A 21,105-nucleotide genomic window follows, 5' to 3' on the forward strand; every position below is an offset into this window, starting at 1 on the left:
CGGTGACATTGATACTGTTCAATGAGACACAGTGCAGTGTCAATGGTGGAAGGAAAATGCAGGATCTTAATTTTTTTCTGTTGCTTTCTTCCTTGCGTAGAAAAGTATGCTTGCCTTACGGCAATTAATGCCTGACGCACAGGCCTTTATACGGCAGTGTCTTCAACAATCAGGACCACAAACAGCTCCTCCTATTTGTAGCACAGCATCATCCGCTTCTTTGGTACCTGCTGCCAGCACTCCTGTGACTGTGACCTCTCTTAAAATTCCGACGGGGATACCCTCCCAGCAGACTTCAGGCCCAGTCCTCTGTACATCAGGAGTGACAAGAGGATCTGGTTCTCTTCAGCTTGTTCAGACCACTCCTGTTTTGTCAGGGACACTCTCCCTTCAAGGTGCCAGTCCCGTTCCCTCCACTAAACCGACTACTGTGAGAGCTGTACATCCAGTCTCCTCCACTGCAATGGTGGCAACTGGTACCACTTCTCTCCAGGTTGTGAAACCAGTCCATGCCCCTGCAATGTCGTCATCACCTGCATTTGCTGCTCCTAGTTCTGTAAAGCCGCCATCTTCTGCTGCAGCAACATCTCTACAAGCTCTGAAGCCAACCTTGACTACTGCTGCAGCAACTGCTACAACAGCAGTGACCGCGTCTCTCCAATCCATAATGCCAGTTGCTGGGAAACCAATCACTATCAGAGTTGTCCATCCCAGTTCTGTCCTTTCCCATTCAGCTCAGACGTCACAGGCTGTAAAGGTAAAGCAGTTGATAAGTTTATCTTGCTCTTGATCTGTAAAGCTCTGAAGTTTGCTAACCTTAGCAGTTCAGCTGAGCCAGCAATTCAAAGGCAGTTTATCAGCAAATAATTAAAATGGCACTTGTGCATTTGCCCCTTACGTACCTTGCATAACTTGACACCTGAGATGTCCATTTTAAAAGGTTAATATATGAGGAAAGGGGCAGTATGGAGATATGTGAGTACTAAGCAACATTGAGGAATATATCTGTCTGATAGTAGTCCACTCAAAGAATCAGGAACGTTTAGCACCCATCCCCATGAATAAAACTCTGGCAGATGCTAAACAGAGCAGCTTTCTAGGTATTTGGCAATGTAAAATAAGCATTCCAATACCAGAACTTTACTGAGCATGAATACTTGAACTGGGTGTGTGTTTGCACAGTTCACCCATTCTGTGTACTTGACCGTAGACAGACCATTATATCTCGGCCTCATTCCCATAATACAGTTTGGGGGGATATGGTCTACTTTACTGGGTTATTGTACGGATTAAAGACTTTGTTACATACTTTGAATGTTCAAGGGCTGTACAAATGTTGAATGGTGATGGTTGACTCAGCTCCCCACTGCTAAGTCTGTCTCATTTGAAGTCACCATAGGTACTGTTGTTGGATATTCCTTTTTTCCCTGATCTGCCAACTGAAGGAGATGTTAAAGTTACCATGCAGTTATTTTCTGTTTGATAAGGAGAGCAGGAAACCTTTCACAGAAAGATAAAAGAAAGCACTACTTCATGCAGCACATAGTTAAGCTATGGTACTTGCTCCTGTGGGAGGCAGTGATGGCTACCATCTTGGATGTCTTTAAAGGAGCTTCAGGCCAATTCAGTGGCTACCAGTGGCTACTAACTGTGATGGCTGTGTTGTGCCTCCACGGTTGGAAGCAGTGTGCTAGAAACTGCAGGAGAGGAGAGTGCTCAGTTCCTCCTTGTGCATTTCCCACAGGCATCTGCTTCTTGGCTACTGCAAGAACAGGATATTACACAAGATGGGCCATTGGCCTGATCCAGCAGACTTTTCTTAGGTTATTAAATTTGCAGTGCTGCAAATTGTGTACATACACAGTGTGTGAAGAGCTCCATTATTAGGTATCAGATAGGGCCTCTTAAGGACAGGGGTGTTTTTTCTGTCTGATCTATAACATTTTCTGGACTGTTCTGTCTCTAGAATTGGTGCTCTTCATCCTTGGGATCCTTAGACGCTGCGGAACTGCAGCTTTAATTCCTGAGAGTTAGGGCTAAGTGACAGCAGATGATGGGATCTGTAGTCCAGCTGGAGATCCAAAGTTGAAGAAAACATCAATATTTCGCTTGGCAGTTTTAAAATGCCCATCTAGTTCTTATTTCTAGAGGTTCATGTCACTGGGAAGAATCTAATTTCCTCCCATGGAAATGGAAGTTTTACCCTGATTTTTTATTTTTTCACGTTTGGGGTGGGGTTAAGCATTTCCTGCTTTTGGCATAAAGTTCACACCATTCAAACTTCACCACAGAACCCCTGCATCAGACTTGTTTGTATTATGGAAAGCTGTTGAATATATGGGAGCAGGAGAGGTTAGAAGGCACTTTTAGTCTTGTAAAACATTGGGGGTACATAATGTCTTTAACTGTGAGCCATGGCAAAATGGCTTCTGATATTTGCCCTTTTGAGTCGTAGCAGTAGGTAGCTTTGATCTCATTTTATGATCAAACAGATTTATTTAAGATAATTTCATCCTGCTTTTTGACATTATCCCCAAAGCAGTTTCATGTGTTTAAACCAACATCAAACAGCCAATAAAACAGTAAAAAAATTGAAGAGGAGCACCAGCGGTTTGACACAAGTTCATAAATTCACTAGATCCACAAATCCTTTCTGAAGCAAATTCCAGCTGTCCTAAACAGGAAAGACCAAGGGGAGAAAGTTTCATAATCTCATTGGTGCCACTGGGAAGGGCCTGTTCCATATTGCAAACTTTGGCACCTCTGATAGAAGGGAGAACACTGAGCAGTGGTTCTATCGGTGTCTTTTAAGTGTGTAAATAAGTTTATATTGGAATGCTCACAAAGCACGTGCCCTGCCAATATGATTGTACCCATAATTGCTGAAAGAGGGGGGAGTGCAGTCAGACTTCTTAAAGCCATTTGACATGCTAATGTCGTTTACAAGCTTGATCTTGGATGACTTGGTCAGCCCTGATGCAAGTGTCGCACTTTCATGTGCATGACTAACTTGATCTAATATTGTGACTGTTTACGTTTGCAATGTGTGCTGAGTACTTTTATGTGTAACTTTTCCAGATAGTCCAGCAGCCTTCAGGAAGTATCTTGAAAAAAGTGGTCACACTCGAACAGGCTTCACTCCATGCTGTGAACAAATCAGGTGAAAAAATGCCATTAAACACTTTGATCCAGTCTAGTCAGCTTCCTGCAGGTACAGTTAAGTTATCTGGCTGATTTCAGACCTCATGCCCAAACCATAGCTTGGATAGCTTTCTGTGAACTGCCTTGAGACCTCTGGGTATAGGGCAGTATATAAATTCAATAAATAAATAAAATGAAATAAAAATTGATTTGAACCACAAAGTGCACACCATGCTGTTTCCACTTTACAAAATGTATCTCTCTGCTTGGTGGGTGTCCTTCATTTCAGTGGTACAGCTCAATGTTTTGTCTGATGTCAATAAACAGGGAATTCCAAAGTGTCCAAAGTTTGTTTTCTTACAGCTGTGGAACTAGTATTATGTGGCACCTGTAATGGCGCCAGTTCCACATATCAAAGTGGTTGAGTGGTGATCATGGAAGTGAACTGCTCCCTAGTCATTAAGGGCTTTATATACCAATAGTAACACCTTGAACTTGGCCAGTTAAGAAAATGACAACTACTGCAGATCTCTGAGCAGGGGTGTTGCATGCTGACAGATTCTCATTCCTGTTAGCAAGTGAACTGCAGCTATATTCATAACAGCAGTTTCTGGGTGAAGCACAAAGAAAGCCCCACATAGAGTTGCTTGGTTGCAGTAATTCAACTCTGAAGTCACCAGGTTCACAAAAATGATTTAAACGGGGATACGGTAGGCTTGGGCATCTCTGTTAATGTTGCACACTGTAGTTAATTGCAACATGTTACTCAGCTGCTAAGAAACCGGCACTTGTTGCCAATTTTCCAGGCTCAAAGTTGTAAACAACTTGGGCCAAAAATACATTAAGAGTTTGTCTGATTCTATGTTCCATCTGGATCACTGAGATCCTCTGATGAGGAACTTCTAGTGGTTCCACTTACCTCTGATGTTTCTTTGGCCTTTACTATGAGCCAGACCTTGCATGTGGCAGTTCCAGACATGTAGAACTCACGTCCAGTAGAGATTCAGAGGAACCATTTCTTGCTATTTTCCAATGTCTTTTGAAAACTATGTTTTTAATATGAATTATCTCTTTTTAACCTTTCAGTATTTGTTGTTGGTTTTTAATGTTTTTATGAATGTGTGGATTGTATTCCTAAATGTTGTATACCAGTTTGATGTTTTTACGAAAGTCTGAACTATGACTATGTAAATAATAGGTGCCATGATACATGGAAAAACAAATTCCAGTATTTGTTTATGATAGCTGAGCTTTGGCTATCATGATGGTTTTATGATGATAGGAATGAACCCGGATGAGCCTCGGGCTCCTGAAGTTCCCCTCCTCTCAACAAGGAGTTCAAAGCTCTACTTTCCGTTACAAACCATCTATAACATTAACCATTTTAGGGCTAAGATGTAACACTACACTGTGAATAAGCAAAAGCTTCTGTTCTGTCTTCTTGGCCACACTAGAAGGTGGCCAGGAGTTTTGAGGAGGAGCAGTTTGCCCAGGCTTGTACCATTTCCCCTAAGCTTTCTCATGATATCCTGAATACCAGAAGTGCATTTTCCCAGTGATAGATGCTACCTCTTGAATATTGGCACAGTACTATCCATTGACCCATCCACAACCTTTGCCTGGACCTTGCACAGCAAATGTATTAACTGTGCTAAAAGCAGTTGTCTTGAAAATCACTTGGAGAGTTGTCTTAATTACAAGAGGGAGCAGCCTTTGTTAAAGGCAACAGTTACAGATACCTTTGATGTTGGAATATTCTTGGCTATAGCACAGTTGTCCAGGTGTCCATGTCCTGATAAAATAACTTGAGCAGATAATGTGTATGGGAACTGCATTTTGACCTTGAAGCAAATATGCAGCTTTCATTTAAAAAAAAAAACAGAAAAAAATCCTGGACACAGTCTCTCCAGATATCTGTTCTTGGGTGTGCTGTGCGCTGAATGTCATTAAGGATTTTGCTTTCTGCTACGGATTGTTCATCTTTTTTTTTTTTTTTTTTAGGTTCTGTTGTGAAACAAATTACCCTGCCAGGAAACAAAATCCTGTCGCTTCAAGCATCTCCTGTTCAGAGAAATAAAATAAGGGAGAACGGAACAAAATCCTTCAGGTAAAAAATAAACAAAGTCGGAAGTTTGTGTACTATGCAAAAGCCTGGCTGGGAGGCGGGGTGTGGGGTGGGGTGGGGTGGGAAGCAAACAGCCACAGAGAATCGAGTGATGCCTAAATAAATATTTAAGATTTCTGATGGGAGTTTTTGCTTCCTTGGTTCTGATGTTTTAGTGCTAATGAAAGGAAAAGTCTAAAATTTGCCCTGACAGCTGTTTCAGATATTTACATTCCAGAGCTTGATTGGGTTATATGCTCCTGAAGTCCAGGCTTTTATTTATCTAGCTGCTAATCCTAGTTCTTTTATTTTGAACTCCTTATCCTGTCTTCTAACTGTCCAACTCATTAAAGGAATTCGCACATTGCAAAATATCAGTATTGCTACCTCACTGAAGGAAAATACAATTTAAGTCTGTGGGAACTAAAACTTCACATATTTTAAAGAGTTTTCTTTGGATTTGAGATTGCTTTATCCTAAGCAATATGAATAAAATGCTTGAACAAATGATACATTGTAAAGTATACGTGAGCGGATTTTAATTGCACACTTAATATTCTAAAAAATATTAATGAAATTAGATAATTCAGTCAATTCTTGTTAGAACACTTAAAGAAAAAGTAATTGTAATATAACATTATTCCATAAATTATGAACAAAGATTGCATTTCACTGTTCCTTGATGAAAATAAGTCAGCTTCATTAATAACTCTACATACTATATTTTTCTTAGTTATTCTGTTGGGGTTTGAGGTAGTCATATATACTATATTAGATTTAAGCTAATTCTAAGTCAGCAAACTCTATTCCTTTTAAGTAGCCCAGCAGCTTTTTTGTAGGGTTCAGAAGGGTATCATACCTGTTAGCTGAATCTTAGGGTTTAATACAGACTTGAGATTTATTAACACATTTCAATTGAAATCAGATGTGTCTAGTTGTCTGTGATTGTTGGAAAAGAAGCTGTATTTGTTTTCATCACCCTGAAAAATCATTTGAATGTGGCCAGTAACTGGAACGAAAATCCCTTTCAGATTTCTGTTGCATAGAAGGCTCAGAAGTTGACACATTAGTGTAGTCCACTCTTGGGGCAAAAAGTCACTCCAGAAGACCTTGGCCCCTTCCTTTATTGGGCTGTAGCCTGTCCCCTTAAACTAGTGCTGTGCTACCTTTTGGTGTAATAGCACAAGGATTTAGTAGAAGTCTGTGCCATGCATAAAATGTTTTGGGTTTGGGGAGGGAGGCAAGGATGTCAGTGGCATCTTGTGCAGAAGGGGAACCTTTGGCTGCTCAGATGTTGTTGGGACTACAACTCCTGCCATCCCTGACCATTAGCCATGCTCGCTGGGGCCGTAGGGCATAAGTATGGCATTCAGCTAAGTTTTAGACACTTCAATGCACATAAGTTAGGCCCAGTAATATAGGCCCTAAGACTCTGGCAATATCTGGTGGAGGGCCGTAGGTATAAGATGTGAGAGCTACTAATTTAGTGCTAGTATACTATGGCAGGGATGCAGGTGGCGCTGTGGGTTAAACTGCAGAGCCTAGGACTTGCCAATCAGAAGGTCGGCGGTTTGAATCCCCGCAGTGGGGTGAGTTCCCATTACTTGGTCCCTGCTCTTGCTAACCTAGCATTTCAAAAGCACGTCAAAGTGCAAGTAGATAGGTACCGCTCCAGTGGGAAGGTAAACGTTGTTTCCGTGCGCTGCTCTGGTTCACCAGAAGCGGCTTAGTCATGCTGGCCACATGACCCAGAAGCCGTACGCCGGCTCCCTCGGCCAATAAAGCGAGATGAGCGCCGCAACCCTAGAGTCGGTCACAACTGGACCTAATGGTCAGGGGTCCCTTTACCTTTTATACTATGGCAAAAGACTGTAGCAAGGGAGCTTTCCCCCTCCAAATGTGGAAGGTTAGGGTAGCTGCTTTAGCTGTAGTGCAGGAAGTTTCTGTTCTCACTACTACTTCTAAGTTGTAGCATAAGGTCTGATATCCCAGCAGTTAGCAGCATCAAATGCTCTATTGAACTTCTACCATATAATTAAAACTGAAAGATAACTGTGATAATTCATGACTGTTAAGGAAGATTATTTCACTATCTCTGTCTGCAGATTCTAGCTGGAAGTTACACTACCTACAAGAGACTATGTACTTGGGGCTTGGGGGACTTAATGCTTTCCCCAAACTCTGATCTGTGGATCACATAGAGCTTCATTCACATGGTACATAGGGTGTCTGTGGTTGAATGTGGAAGGTAGTGCTTACATCACGTTAAATATTCATATTCATTGTATTGCTATTTCTTGGTTTCATTTCTTACATTGTGTTACAATTTGAATTCTACAGAATTCAAATTGTAATGCAATAGCATACAATATATGGGTAATAAAAATATGATCAAAATCATGCAGCACCTAGCACAGCGCATTAAAATCGCTACAACATGCAGAAAAAAACATTAAGTTGGTCCACCAAGACCTGTTGCAATTTTCAAGTGGTCCATGGTGAACAGCATTTGGGAGCCATTGTTTTTGCAGCATCACACTTCAGTAAAAAGAATAGCAATCTGAAATCCTTCATCCTAAAGCTGGAACAATTTTACTTTTGTCCAGATGTCTTAATTTAGCTTTTTACCTGTGTGAGAGCTTTCTTAAATATAAAGAAAGACAATGAACACAGATGAGTATGTAGCTGCTACCAACCTAATCCTAGATTAAATTTTAAATTGCTCCATGCAGATTTTGATTAGCAGCCTCTGGCTGGCATCTTACAGGCTTTAGCTCAAGCCTGTCCTTATTTTTAGAACAATTGTGTAATTAAAATAGTGAAAAGTGCAGGGCCAGTATTTGAACAGCAGAGGGTGCTAAAGACTTGTTTGTCAGGTTTTTGTGTGTTTCTTCATTGAAAAGTTTACTAAATGAGATATACTAAATGAGAAAACCAGGAGGGACTTGCTTCAATTGGAAAGTTTGATTAGATCAGTGTACTCCACACTTAAAGACATAGTTATGAGCCAAACTAATAAAATGCTTAAGTAGAGAAGCAACTTCTGTAATTGACAAAATAAATGTCCCAATATTAATGGTTTCTGTGGATAATCCATAACTACCACAGGAGGAAATATTATTGATGTTGGCAGTCAGTCTGATCCTGGGGATTCGGTCCCAAGCATACCTGCTTGCTAGGTCCTAGTGAAAAGATCAATTCATGCCACCCCCTAATCTTGAGCATGTTACTCAGCTGACCCTTAAGTGCATTTTTAATACCATGTTCACTAAAATATGAACAAATGGGTTCAAGACCAATCCCAACAAAATCCCACTTCTTTTTTTTCAATACTTGTAACTCTTTTTTTGCTTGCTGAAAGTATTTTTCCTTGTGGTACCATATCAAATGCTCTACTAGAATGAACTAGAATGGCCCCAGCTTGCTTATCAAGTTCTCTTAAATATTAGGTTAATTGGACAATTGAACTCATGTTGAAATATACCCTTGTTACTCATTTTGTTGTTGTAGTAAAGTTCTTTTAACCATTACATAGACAGGTTCAAGTCCTTGTTGCTCCTTCATTTCTTTGATAACCTTAATTTTTAAACGAAAAGATTAAATACTTTTCTGACTTGACTGTGCTTATTTTTCTATGCGATCTTGCTCTTGGCAAGCTTAAAGTATTGGGCCTACCTTGAAGGAGCCGGTGCTGTGTCCACTGCTATATATATAAAAAAGCTCGCCCTGGATTCCCTAGTCTGTGGTAGTCATTGGCTGGTTGTGGCAGAGCAGCTGCAGGCATTATTGGATACAACCGATAGTCTGATCCCATTTTAGGGTCTGGTTTCAGACCTGATGTTGGGATGAAATCAACCTTGGTCTCCCTGAAGGGAGAGCAACAAGCAGAGTGCAACCTTTGTGCTTTTGCTTGATTTCTCTGTGGCTTTTGATACCATCAACCATGGACCTGAACTGGCTGTGTGACATAGGTGTCAGGAACATTGTTTTATGCCGATTCATGCTACCTGCAGCATCAGTTCCAAAGAGTGGTATGGGGGGGGGGTGTTCATCAGGCCCGTGACATTTGTTATGAGGTGCTGCAGGGAACTCTCTTGTTCCCCAGTGCTATTTAACATCTATATGAACCCATTGGAAGCAGGCATCGGGGGATATGGAGCCATGTGTTATCAGTATGTTGGTGGCACACAGCTCTGTTTCTCTACAATATCTAATCAAGAGCGGCTGTGTGTGGCTGCAGTTGTGGGCTGTATGGGGGGGGGCAACAAACTGAGTTTAAGCCCTAGCAAGAGAGCGTTTTTGTGGGCAAGTGGTTCTCATGTCCAGGCAATAAATCAGTTACCTGTTCTAAATGGGGTTGAACTTCAGTGCTGCAAATTGCCATTTTCCCAAGAGTTTTCCCTCTGCGGAATTTTGAATTCTTTACAAGGACGTCCCCACTTGCTTCTCTGATCCTAATCTCCCTACCCACAAAGTCTCTTCAGTTGTTGTTGTTTTTAATGTCTCACTCAGCCCTCAAACTTCTAATCATGGTCAGTGACGACTTTCTCAGGAGCATTCACTTTCCCGCCTATGTCATTTGTAGAAAACGATGCCAAAGTTGCCAGGTTTACCTAAACATTGAACTTGCAATGCTAAATTCTAGCTAGTGCAGATCAAAGAAATAAAGCAGCCTGGTTAGTGACAGGACCTACAGCCATGTTGGTAAGCACAGTATTTAATAGAACAGTTTGCCTTTATAACCAAATACAAAATATAATAGAAATTTTTGCTTATAGAGATGAAGATGACATCAACGATGTGACTTCTATGGCTGGGGTCAACTTGAGTGAAGAGAGTGCATGCATATTCGGTTCGAAATCTCAAGCAATCGGCGCAATTATCCGGTCTTGTCCAGAAGAACTCTTCCTTTCATCAGATGCACTGCAGAAGAAGATCCTAGAAATGGGTGAGAAAATTGGGGGGGGGGAATACTTCAGAATGCAAAACAGGCTGCATAAATCTTAACTTTGACACCACCTCTTTCCTGAATGTACTGGCGTTGCTCTGTAATGAGTTACGGAACTTGTATTTAAGCAGCCAAATTTTTAAATAGCAAATTAGCTTGGATTGCAGCAGCACTAAAAGTGAGATTATGAAGCAATATTAATTTTAAAAATGGGAAACTATAGATTTTGGCCAGTGCTTTGCAGTCTTTACTACTCAGTGCTAATGTATAGTTAACACACATCTGTTTTGTTAACACATGCAGTCAAAGACTTCAACCCCTGCCCAAGAAATCTTGAAGCAAGAAACATGGGAATTGGGTGGATGACCTGTTCTTGCAAGGGCTTCATTCACCCTGCAGGAACAGGTTTGCAGCCTGGGAGTACCTATAGATTCCAGCCTGTCACTGCATCCCCAAGTGCAGTCTGTGTGGCTAGGAGTGTTTTATGGCTGTTTAGGGACTGGGATAACCTGGCTACAGCTGTCCATGCTCTGTTGACCTCCCATCTTGACTACAGCAATGTGCTTTCTGTGGGACTGCCCTTGAAGACTGTCTGGAAGTTGCCACTGGTGCAGAATGCAGCTGCTAGTTCAGTGAGGCAACACAATGTGACTGTCATCAGTCCTGAAAGTGCTGTGATAACCTACTGGACTCTGTTTAGTGTGTTAAATACCGCATACACAGCCCTATGTGGCTCGGGCTGCAAGCCATCTTGGACCTATAATCAACAGAGACCTGATTTGTTGGTGGCACCCAGTTGATATTTATTGCTGACAGGGCCTTCTAGGTGGTGGTTTCCCATTTGTGAAATCCTTTTACTGATGAGATGTTTGAGAGTTTTGTTCTATTTCTGAGCAGGCCAGCAATACATCTTTGAAGCAGTAGATCAGAGAGATGTTCCATGAGCTCTTTGCACTGGTGCATAGGCTTCTGGGGCCATTTGACCAAGCAGCTATGAGAAGGATAGTGCCCAACTCATCAGCCAGACAACAGAGAGGCCCAACAGCAGTGCTTAAGGCAACTCCCACTATTGGTACAATTAAATAGGAGGGGATGTTCTAGGGTCGTCTTCCCCTTAAACATCTTTTTGAGTGTTTGCACCTTTCACCTATGGTTGGGGTGGGGGTAGAAGGTGCAGGTGTGTCTTGGCCACAGATTGCTCCCGGAAAGGGGTTATGTCATGTGAAAGTCTGTTCCAAAACCATCTTGACTTGGATTCCCAGCTTTTCTCCCCTGCCCCAAAATGGCCTCAGCCAGAGGAAGGAGAATGGCAGAAGCATATGGCCACAAACTGAAGTTAGGTGGCTAGGTCCTACAAACCCTAAATCATCTAGCTGCAAGTGTTTCAGATATAGAGCACAGACGCTGTTTAGTAACAGGGACTCTGCATGCAAAACCCAAAGAGTCAAACATTAGAAGTGTGAATTTAATACTGTACAAGTAGCATTTTTCATTGTCCTTCATGGATGAAACTTGGGCACACACCTTGGTTTAAAATTTAGCGTGGCCACCAGGGGCCAAACAGAATTGCTTTGGAGGCTGCATTTGGCCCAAGGGTTGCAAATCTGCCATCTCTGCTCTAAACAAATCCTAGTTTTCTTTGTTTCCCTAAATCTCAACATCTTAACTTCAGCAAATGTTTGCAAGCTACCAACACTGAAGCTGCTTTGCATAAGTGTAAAGTGCAGCCTAAACCAAATGTTGGAATATGCTTTCTGCCCATAAACAACTTAATGTAAAAGGTGACCATTTTAATATTAAAACAGTAGCTTGTCTTAGTCTCTGCTGAGGTTCGTGATAACAGCCAGCAACCCCTTGCACACCTATTTTGAGGGTACATTTTATTCTTGGCATGAAATATGCCTTTTCTGCATTAGTATACTTGTTGTTTTAAGTTCTCAAATCTCTGAAGGGGAGAGAGTGCAGGTTCAGGAAAACGCCTTTGGGTCTGCATTTAATAGTAATTTTGCTTCCATGGCACTGAATTGCCTGGGCAGCTGCTACACCTTACGAAGCCTGTGCTGAAAGCAGGGTCTGTTGTCAACCAGAGGAAGCCTTCATTAGTTACATGCGCTACTGCAGAGCACTGCAAAGAAGATGCTTAGCCTTAGTGGTAGGGTTCAAGCAGCTTTCCTTAAAGCAATCTGCCTCTGTGCCATTGCTCTGAAAATATTAGGGGGAGTGAAGGGATGCAGAACGAGAGAGAAGCAGAGCTCACCCAGGCAAGCTGCAGTTATGGGTGAAGAGGAAAGGGGGCCGCTTTAACGCCCTATTGGACTTAGCTGTTTTCCAAGCTGTTGCCTTGAGACGCTGGGTCAAGCTGCCATATGCTGTTGGCTGGACTGGAGTATGAAAAAGGCCCAGTATGTTGCGAAAAGCTTCTCAGTTCATTAACATGTCAAGATTTAACAAGCACTGTGTCAAAACAGGGCAAAACGTAACTGTGCGTGTGGTTTTGTGTTTTTTTTAATTACTGAAATTAACCAAATATGGCACTAATTTCTACAGCTACTACTACTTCCCTTCTCCCAACCACAAGGCTTGATTTCTGTATTCTTATTAACTTTGTCCTATAAATGACCTTGCAAGGAAAGTGATTCTAGGGGCTAAGTGAAACAATGTCTATTTTCTGAAGCTGTAGGCTAGGTTTTATTAATGTAATGTCTAAGATCTTTGAAGTTGTGGCTTTACCAGGAAAATCACAATCTCCCAAACCTTTATTCATAATGGGTATGACTTCCAGGGGGAACAGAATGCCTGCTGTGCTAATTATTTCAATTATCAGCTAGTACTAAAACACGTAATGGATTTTCTCTGCCTCCACAGGTAAAAGCCATGACATTACGGAAGTTAATTCAGATGTTCTGAACTTGATCTCCCATGCTACACAAGAGAGATTAAGAGGGCTTCTGGAGAAACTAACTGTAATTGCTCAGCATCGTACGATGACCTGTAAGGTAAAGGAAATAATCATTAAGCTTCTTGGTCTCCTAACAGTCTTGTTCCAGTCAGTGGTTTTTTAAAAAATTAAAAATTAAAAAAGTAGTTGTATTGGCATCCTATATCTAAAATCTGCCTTAAAGTATGCTTCCTCATGGATGCAGGAGGTTCTAGGCTATTAGGTTGTAAGAATAAAATGCAGTCATGGAAATGGCAATAACCAGAAGAAAGCTACCACATACCAATTCCACCTACTGGTTCATTTAGTCCAGTGTATGTCCGCTTTAGATCAAGAAGATCAGAAAGTTGGCGGTTCGAATCCCCGCAACGGGGTGAACGCCCGTTGCTCTGTCCCTGCTCCTGCCAACTTAGCAGTTCGAAAGCACATCGATAAGTAGGTACCGTTCCGGCGGAAGGTAAACGGCATTTCCGTGTGCTGCGCTGATTCGGCAGAAGCGGCTTAGTCATGCTGGCCACATGACCCGGAAGCTGTACACCGGCTCCCTTGGCCAGTAAAGCGAGATGAGCGCCGCAACCCCAGAGTTGGTCATGACTGGACTTAATAGTCATGGGTCCCTTTACCTTTACCTTTATGTCTGCTTTAATGGGCAGCAGTTCCAGGCTTCTTTCTTAACTAGAGTTTCCAAAGATTCCTCCTGGGGACTGTCTACAAACCCAAGCATGCACGCCTGTCACTGAGGTACACCATGCTTCCAATTATATGCCCCCATCCTTCCCTGCCTTTAAGTGTCTTCAGGCATCAATTTAGTTCAGTGCTGGGCCTGTTTTCTGAGCTCGGAAGCTTGAAACTGGACATAGGCAAAAATGGTGGTTGTTTTTTGTGGAGGGGAGGGTTGGAGCGAATGGCTGGTTTTAATAGCTAGTATAGATAAGCTAACTGAAAATCTGGAAACGCTTTGGAGGAAAGCAGCTCTTAATGGAATTTAAATTTAATAAATAATAAAATAAGCAGATGCAATCTTGGTAAGCAAATGTGCATTGAATTTATTTTAAACTTGTGTATTACGTTAATGCAAGCTGACTTGCTTTTAACATCTAGGTTGGGGCCAGTGGTCCATGTTGTATTTTAAAACAACCATAAATTCTCTCCTCCCCCCCCCACTTTTTAGGGGAATGACAAGTACACAATAACTAGTGATACAAGGGCCCAGCTTCGGTTTCTTGAGCAGTTGGACCAGATCGAGAAGCAGAGGAAGGATGAAGAAGAGAGAGAGGTGTTGCTGCGGGCAGCCAAGGTGAGAGAATTGTTATTTGCAGAAGACTTACGGCAGCTAAATATTCCTAGACCTAGATGCTGCCAGTTTGCTGCAGCTGAAAGAACTATACAAGCACATCCATGTAGGAGATGGGTATTTTACAGTAATTGGGTACCTTGAGAAGTTGGACCTCAGAGAAGGGATTCAGAGGGGTTCTCATGGACTCTGTGGATCCCAAGGTTTACCAAAAAGGTTCGAACTCTGGCAAAAAATTTCCGCAACAGCGGACTACAACTCTCTATCCTTCCAATATTTTCTATAATAATTTTTATTGTATTGTATTGTATTTATGCCCTGCCTATCTGGCTGGGTGTCCCCGCCACTCTGGGTGGCTCCCAACAGAATATTAAAAACACGATCAAACTTCAAACATTAAAAACTTCCCTAAACAGGGCTGCTGAGTCCAAACCTGTTGTAATCTACGGACACTTCTTGCATTTGTGTGTTTTTGTATGGTGCCAGTGGGTCCCCTTGACACTTGAAATGCGTAGGAAAGATACCCCATAGAAAAAAATAAGATGGATGTTAAAAGCAAATAGGAAAACGTCATACACTTTGGTTATATTACTACTTATCACTATTTCAGAGTTGTTGGTAATAAGCCTATGTCTGGGCTGTATGGCTCTAGACCATTTACTGAATGATGCTCTTGCTAAAAACAGAAATAGTACAAAGCCAAACACTCAAAAATTAGAACTAAGAGGGTGGGGAGTTCGTAGCCTATCTTTCTATTATTATTTGTTGTTGCTTCATGTTGAAGACAAAAATGGATGAGCAGCAACTAGAGAACACTTCTGCTTCCATTTCTTAAACCACTTCAGTCATCTCCCACCAGATTTCTCAGTTTTTGGCAGCTGGTACCTCTTGCCAGAGACCTCCATATTGCATGTTCATGGGTCTGTGCAGAATGCAGTAGCCAAGCATAGAAGTGCAGGAAGTTATCTCTTTATATAGCGTTCAGTGTGTCTAACTTGGGTCTGATGAAGATGTAACTCTAGCCCTTCAAACTACTGGGCAGGAGACTGTATCTTGGGACAGGTGAATTCTAGCTATGATTTGCAAGGATTGGCAACCTTCCTGGAACCACAGGTCAATGGTGCAACAAATATGAATTTTACCTTTGTACAGTAGGGCAGTTCTCTCACACACACGCACCCCTTTCCCTATCCTCCGACGAAGCAAGCAGAGTTCAAGGACAGATTCCAGCCAGGCAAAAACTCTCAAGGAGAAGGTATGAAGTAGGGCTGGTGAGCAGCGTGGCCTGGGGAAATGGCTGTTTCCTGGACTGAGTTTTGAGGGCCAGATAGAGGACTGAAGAGGCCACCTTTGGGCCCCCCCAGGCCTGAGGTTCCCCATACATGCCTTAGAATTAACTTAAAGGGTACATTCCTATTATCCCACATTAGATTTCAGGGGCTGACTGAGCTTTGTGTGGCCTTCAGCAAGTTGCTTATGCACTGAGCTAGGAGCTCCAAGGTTACGCCAATTTGCTAATGGACCTTGAAGTCTTTCCTTCCTCTACCGGATGATCCACTGGTAGCTGCCTGGGACCTATTAAATGTAACCTATTATAACTCTTGCAAATGACCTATTTTAAAATGGCCCAATATAGGAACTGAAAAAATAGGCTACTTAAGGAGGCCTTCTGCACGCCCATCAAATATGGTGCCGGATCTTTTTATCTCCCTCCTTGCTGCTTTTCTCATTTTCCCAAGTGTCTGTTGCTGACATGAACATCATCACGCCTAGGCTGGACCTGACTGACAATGTTAGCATCATTTTTAGTTCAAGCTTCCTCTGGGCTAGAATGGAGGCAGCAGTCCCTGATGAAGAGAGGGGTTTTTTCGTGTGTGTGTGTGTATCTGTGTGTGTGAGAGAGAGCCAATCTGGCTTGAGGCATTCATTCCCTGCAGCTAAGATTTCCAATCAGAAGAGAAAATTGTAACTTATTAAATATTTAAAGATAATGTTGTGTTTGGGTGCTAGTAATTTCTATTAAACGTCTTTCTTTCTCTTCCTCTCCCTCCCCCCTTTTCTTTTCCTTTCCTTTTTGATAGAGCCGTACCAATAAAGAAGATCCGGAGCAGCTGCGATTAAAGCAGAAAGCAAAAGAGGTATGACTTTTTCAAGTCCCCACGCTTTGCCTTTGTGTTCTGAGGGAAGGTTGGCAGCCCTCCTCTCCTGGCAATTAGGTCAGGGTTTATTTTGCTGTTGCATACCATTTGCAGAGGCCTTGGGGAAGGACAGGAACTGCTACAGGCAAGGGCAGCACTTCAAATGAGGTCAATGAATTATGAGCTCTTAACATTTTATTTTCATAGTTTACAAAGAACTATTTCTAGACAGGCCTAAACTATACAGCAGTGTGTTTGGTAGGAATATAATGTGGGATTAGGGGGGGAAAAAGAGACTTTGAGATTTAGCATCTGGGACCGTACAATAGGCTACATTTTTCCAGGGTAATTGTTCGTTTTGTAAATCTGATACTGCTTATAATTCTTTGGCTGGGAGGCGGTACTGGGATTTAGTTTTAAATGGAAAACGCCTCTGGCTTTTAATTTTCTGGGCCCAGCAGTTTTCTGTTCTGGAATGGAGCCCTTGTTTCACGCAGTTCATGTTTAGCTGCAGGGGTTTTAGTTTATAGCTTAGACTGGTTAAGCTTTTACTCCCAGAGGCCTCTGCATAGCAACTGCAGAAATCAACAAATAAGTTCATTTATGTCTGCTGCAGCCTCCTCTCAGTAGCTGACTTTTTACATTTCCCAATATCCATTTCCTGACTTTTCTAGCCGGAGAGAAAAAAGCTCCACTAATTGGAGCTTATTTTAATTGAGCCTTAATATTGGATCTCACTGGAGTTGCCCCCAGAGCTACTGGGAACAGAATTAAATGAAAATACCTAAGGTTGAAGACTGTGTGAGTGAGATTTTTTTTTTTTACTTGACCTACAGATTCTTTTCCCCGCTGAATAAATCAAGCCTGTTCACATTTCTGATTAAGGATCTGACAGCAGACAATAATAAAGACAATTGAGGTGTGAGATGTGTGATACAGAGCTGAAGAAATTGGTTTCTATAGTTACTTGACTGATTCCATGCCATTTTTAAGGATCTCTGTGGTAAATGAGTGGTTTTGTTTTTTTCCTGAGCAATCTTTTTCTTAACTGTGCCTCTTGAACTATCAAATTTGTTGTTGCTTAACATTGCTACGGTTGGCTTCTAAGTGCCAATAGTAGTAGCAGCAGCAGCAGGTTATTTATGAATGCTTTAAAGGGCCCTCGTTGTTTGGATTAATGTAGGAGGAGAGGCAGTACAAATGGCAATCCCGTGAAATGGTCTCGGCATCTATGCACCAGACTCCAACCAAAGTAAAGGAATGCCCACAGAATGCAAGGCTGAGTGAGGGAATTTGGACCCTCTGCATCAGAAGGTTTCCTTAGGCGCTTTGAGAGGGATTGACGTTATACATCAAAATATGCATGTTACTTACAACTTACCACTGTTACTTGCCTAATGCTACTTAGTCTCTGCCCCTCTAAGTTTTGCTATCAAGACAGCAGTTCCCTATAAGATACTCTTAATGGATATTTACCTTTAGTTGTGCACTTTACTACCCTAAACCTTGTGGGGAGGAGTGACTTAAGAATGGTGCATCGCCCAGTTATGGAAATGTTTTGATTTCCTTATACATAACTCCATTAGTCTTCAGTAGTGCTTTAGAGTGCAAAAGGTGAGCTGCCTGCCCCAAAGAGCTTACAATGCAAAATTCAGCACCAGGGGAGGAAATGGGAATAATAAATAAAGTAATATGCCATTTCAGTTACGTATACTCATGCCCATACCAGAAGCACATTCAACCGGAGGAGTCACTCTGGTTCATTCCTCATGGAGGCAAGAGGCAAGGTGTTAACCTAATATCATGCAGTACCCAGGATGTAGTGATGGGGTCAGCAAATGTTTTCCCACAGACCTTGTGGGGGGCTGGACTATATATATAATCATCCAGATGCCCCAAACTCTACGGTCTCCCCAAGATACACAAAGAAGGAACACCACTCAGACCAATAGTCAGCTCCATAGGCTCACCTCTACAAAATCTCGCTAAATTTCTCGCTAAGCAACTTCAGCCCTATGCAGAATCCATCGCTTCACACGTTACTAACTCCTTCCAGTTCATAGAAACAATAAAGAAGCAATACCTACATCCCGATGACCTTCTTGTGAGCTTCGATGTTGTATCTCTCTTCACTCAAGTACCCATTAATGAAGCCTTGACAGCCATCCAAAACAAATACAACCCCCCCAAATACATCCTGGACCTGACCAACCACTGCCTAACCAACACGTACTTCATCCACAATGGACAAAGATACAAACAGATAGAAGGAGCACCTATGGGATCACCCCTCTCACCGGTCATCACAAATTTGTACATGGAACACTTTGAAACCAATGCTTTAGACAAGTCAGAACACAAACCCAAACTTTGGCTCAGATATGTTGACGACACCTTTGTAATTTGGCCACACGGGAAAGAAAAACTAGATAGCTTCCTCACACATCTCAACAGCCTACACCCCAAAATACAATTCACTATGGAAATAGAAGACAACAACCAACTCCCCTTTCTTGACGTCCTAATCTACAAAAAACCTGATGGCTCCCTAGGACACACTATCTACCGGAAAAAAACACACACCAACCGCTACTTACATGCACAATCACACCACCACCCTGCACAAATAAACTCCGTAGCCAAGACTCTCATCTCCAGAACCAAACGCCTGGCTGACAAAGACCACTTGACAACTGAGTTACAGAATCTCTCAAATGTGTTAATCGCCAATGGATACCAGAAAAACAGGGTTACGAAGCTAATCCAAAAAGAAACACCCCCCAAAAACCAAGACACAGAAGAAAACAATGGCATGGCCCTCCTTCCTTATATCAAGGGCACTACAGACAAAATCAGCAAAATCCTCCATAAACACAATATCAAAACAGCCTTCTGCACCAACCAAAAAATAGCCAATATCCTCAGAAACCCAAAAGACAAAATCCAGCTTGAAAACCAAGGGGTCTATGAAATACCCTGCAAAGTCTGCCCAGCCACGTACATTGGACAAACAAACAGACGAATAAATGCACGTATCGCAGAACACAAGAATGCCGTCAAAAAAGAAGAAAAAACTTCCTCTCTTTTCCAACACATGAAAGAAACAGGACACGAAATTAATTTTGCAGATTCCAAATTACTCTTTAACATGGAACATCACCACAAGAGAATAATCATGGAAGCCATCGAGATAGAGAAACACCCTCACAACATGAACAAGCGTGACGACACGTCCCGCCTGCCAGACATCTGGAAATTAGCCCTCCCCACAAAAACCGACACCAGAACCAGAGGCACACAGAACGCCGTCACCAATCAACCACACCAGACCCAAACCCAGACCCTCTCCACAGACATATTACAGACTCCATCCAGTAGCCAAACTATAGTGGCACCTCCGGATGCTGCACCCCCCTGCAATCCCTACACAGATCTGGCTGGCACAAGGCACAAAATCACAGCTCGCCCCTATACACGAAGCCAAGCCAGAGCACAACTAAATGCAGCACAGCCATCTTCTCAGAAAAACTCTTCACAAGCTCAAGAGGTCAAGACACGAAAGCTTTAGCAACTAATCTACACTTAATGACCCACCCAGTGGTATTCAGAATATCACTCATGAAATCACTCAAGATATCCCTCAAGTAATTAAGGAACAAAAGAAGAAAAGGCACACTAATCTAGGAACTTCCTCTCTGCCCAGAACGTTGGAGGCTATACACCACACCCCTCAACAGTATTTATAGAAACTCAAACACCAGATTCTGCTCTGTTCCAGTAACAAGAAGCCGAAAGCACCAGCCTGAAGATGACGAGTGAGACCTCGTCGAAACGTCGCCCAGACACCCCGACTCTTACACGGGAAGACACCCGAAGACACCAGAACCTGCATTCCTGTACCCGTGAAAATCTACGAAAGCATATATATATATATATATATATATATATATATATATATATATATGGGACGCGGGTGGCGCTGTGGGTAAAACCTCAGCGCCTAGGACTTGCCGATCGCATGGCCGGCGGTTCGAATCCCCACGGCGGGGTGCGCTCCCGTCGTTCGGTCCCAGCGCCTGCCAACCTAGCAGTTCGAAAGCACGTCAAAGTGCAAGTAGATAAATAGGGACCGCTTACAAGCGGGAAGGTAAACGGCGTTCCATGTGCTGCGCTGGCTCGCCAGATGCAGCTTGTCACGCTGGCCACGTGACCCGGAAGTGTCTGCGGACAGCGCTGGCTCCCGGCCTATAGAGTGAGATGAGCGCACAACCCTAGAGTCTGGCAAGACTCTCCCGTACGGGCAGGGGTACCTTTACCATATATATATATATACATATATACATATACATACACACACACACACACACACACACACATATATATATATGAGAGAACAAATTCCTATACCCCACAAATAACCCAGAGATGCATTTTAAATAAAATCACACATTCTACTCATGTAAAAACACGCTGATTCCCAGACCATCCGCAGGCTGGATTTAGAAGGTGATTAGGCCGGATCCAGCCCCCAGGCCTTTGTTT

At 42.5% G+C, this 21,105-nt stretch overlaps 1 protein-coding gene across 4 annotated transcripts in view; it reads left to right on the plus strand.

Annotated features, from left to right (window-relative positions):
- Positions 1–21,105, plus strand: part of TAF4B (TATA-box binding protein associated factor 4b) — a 58,123-nt gene that overhangs the window by 21,762 nt on the left and 15,256 nt on the right. For all 4 annotated transcript variants that reach the window (XM_082234804.1, XM_082234803.1, XM_082234802.1 and 1 more), the window contains exons 7-13: positions 101–757; positions 3,079–3,211; positions 5,143–5,248; positions 10,024–10,193; positions 13,059–13,189; positions 14,303–14,428; positions 16,507–16,563. In XM_082234804.1, coding sequence (XP_082090930.1) covers positions 101–757; positions 3,079–3,211; positions 5,143–5,248; positions 10,024–10,193; positions 13,059–13,189; positions 14,303–14,428; positions 16,507–16,563 — 1,380 coding nt within the window. The remainder of the gene's footprint in view (positions 1–100; positions 758–3,078; positions 3,212–5,142; positions 5,249–10,023; positions 10,194–13,058; positions 13,190–14,302; positions 14,429–16,506; positions 16,564–21,105) is intronic.

Source organism: Podarcis vaucheri (assembly GCF_965113315.1).
Source record: "Podarcis vaucheri genome assembly, chromosome: 8".
Lineage (NCBI taxonomy): Eukaryota > Metazoa > Chordata > Lepidosauria > Squamata > Lacertidae > Podarcis > Podarcis vaucheri.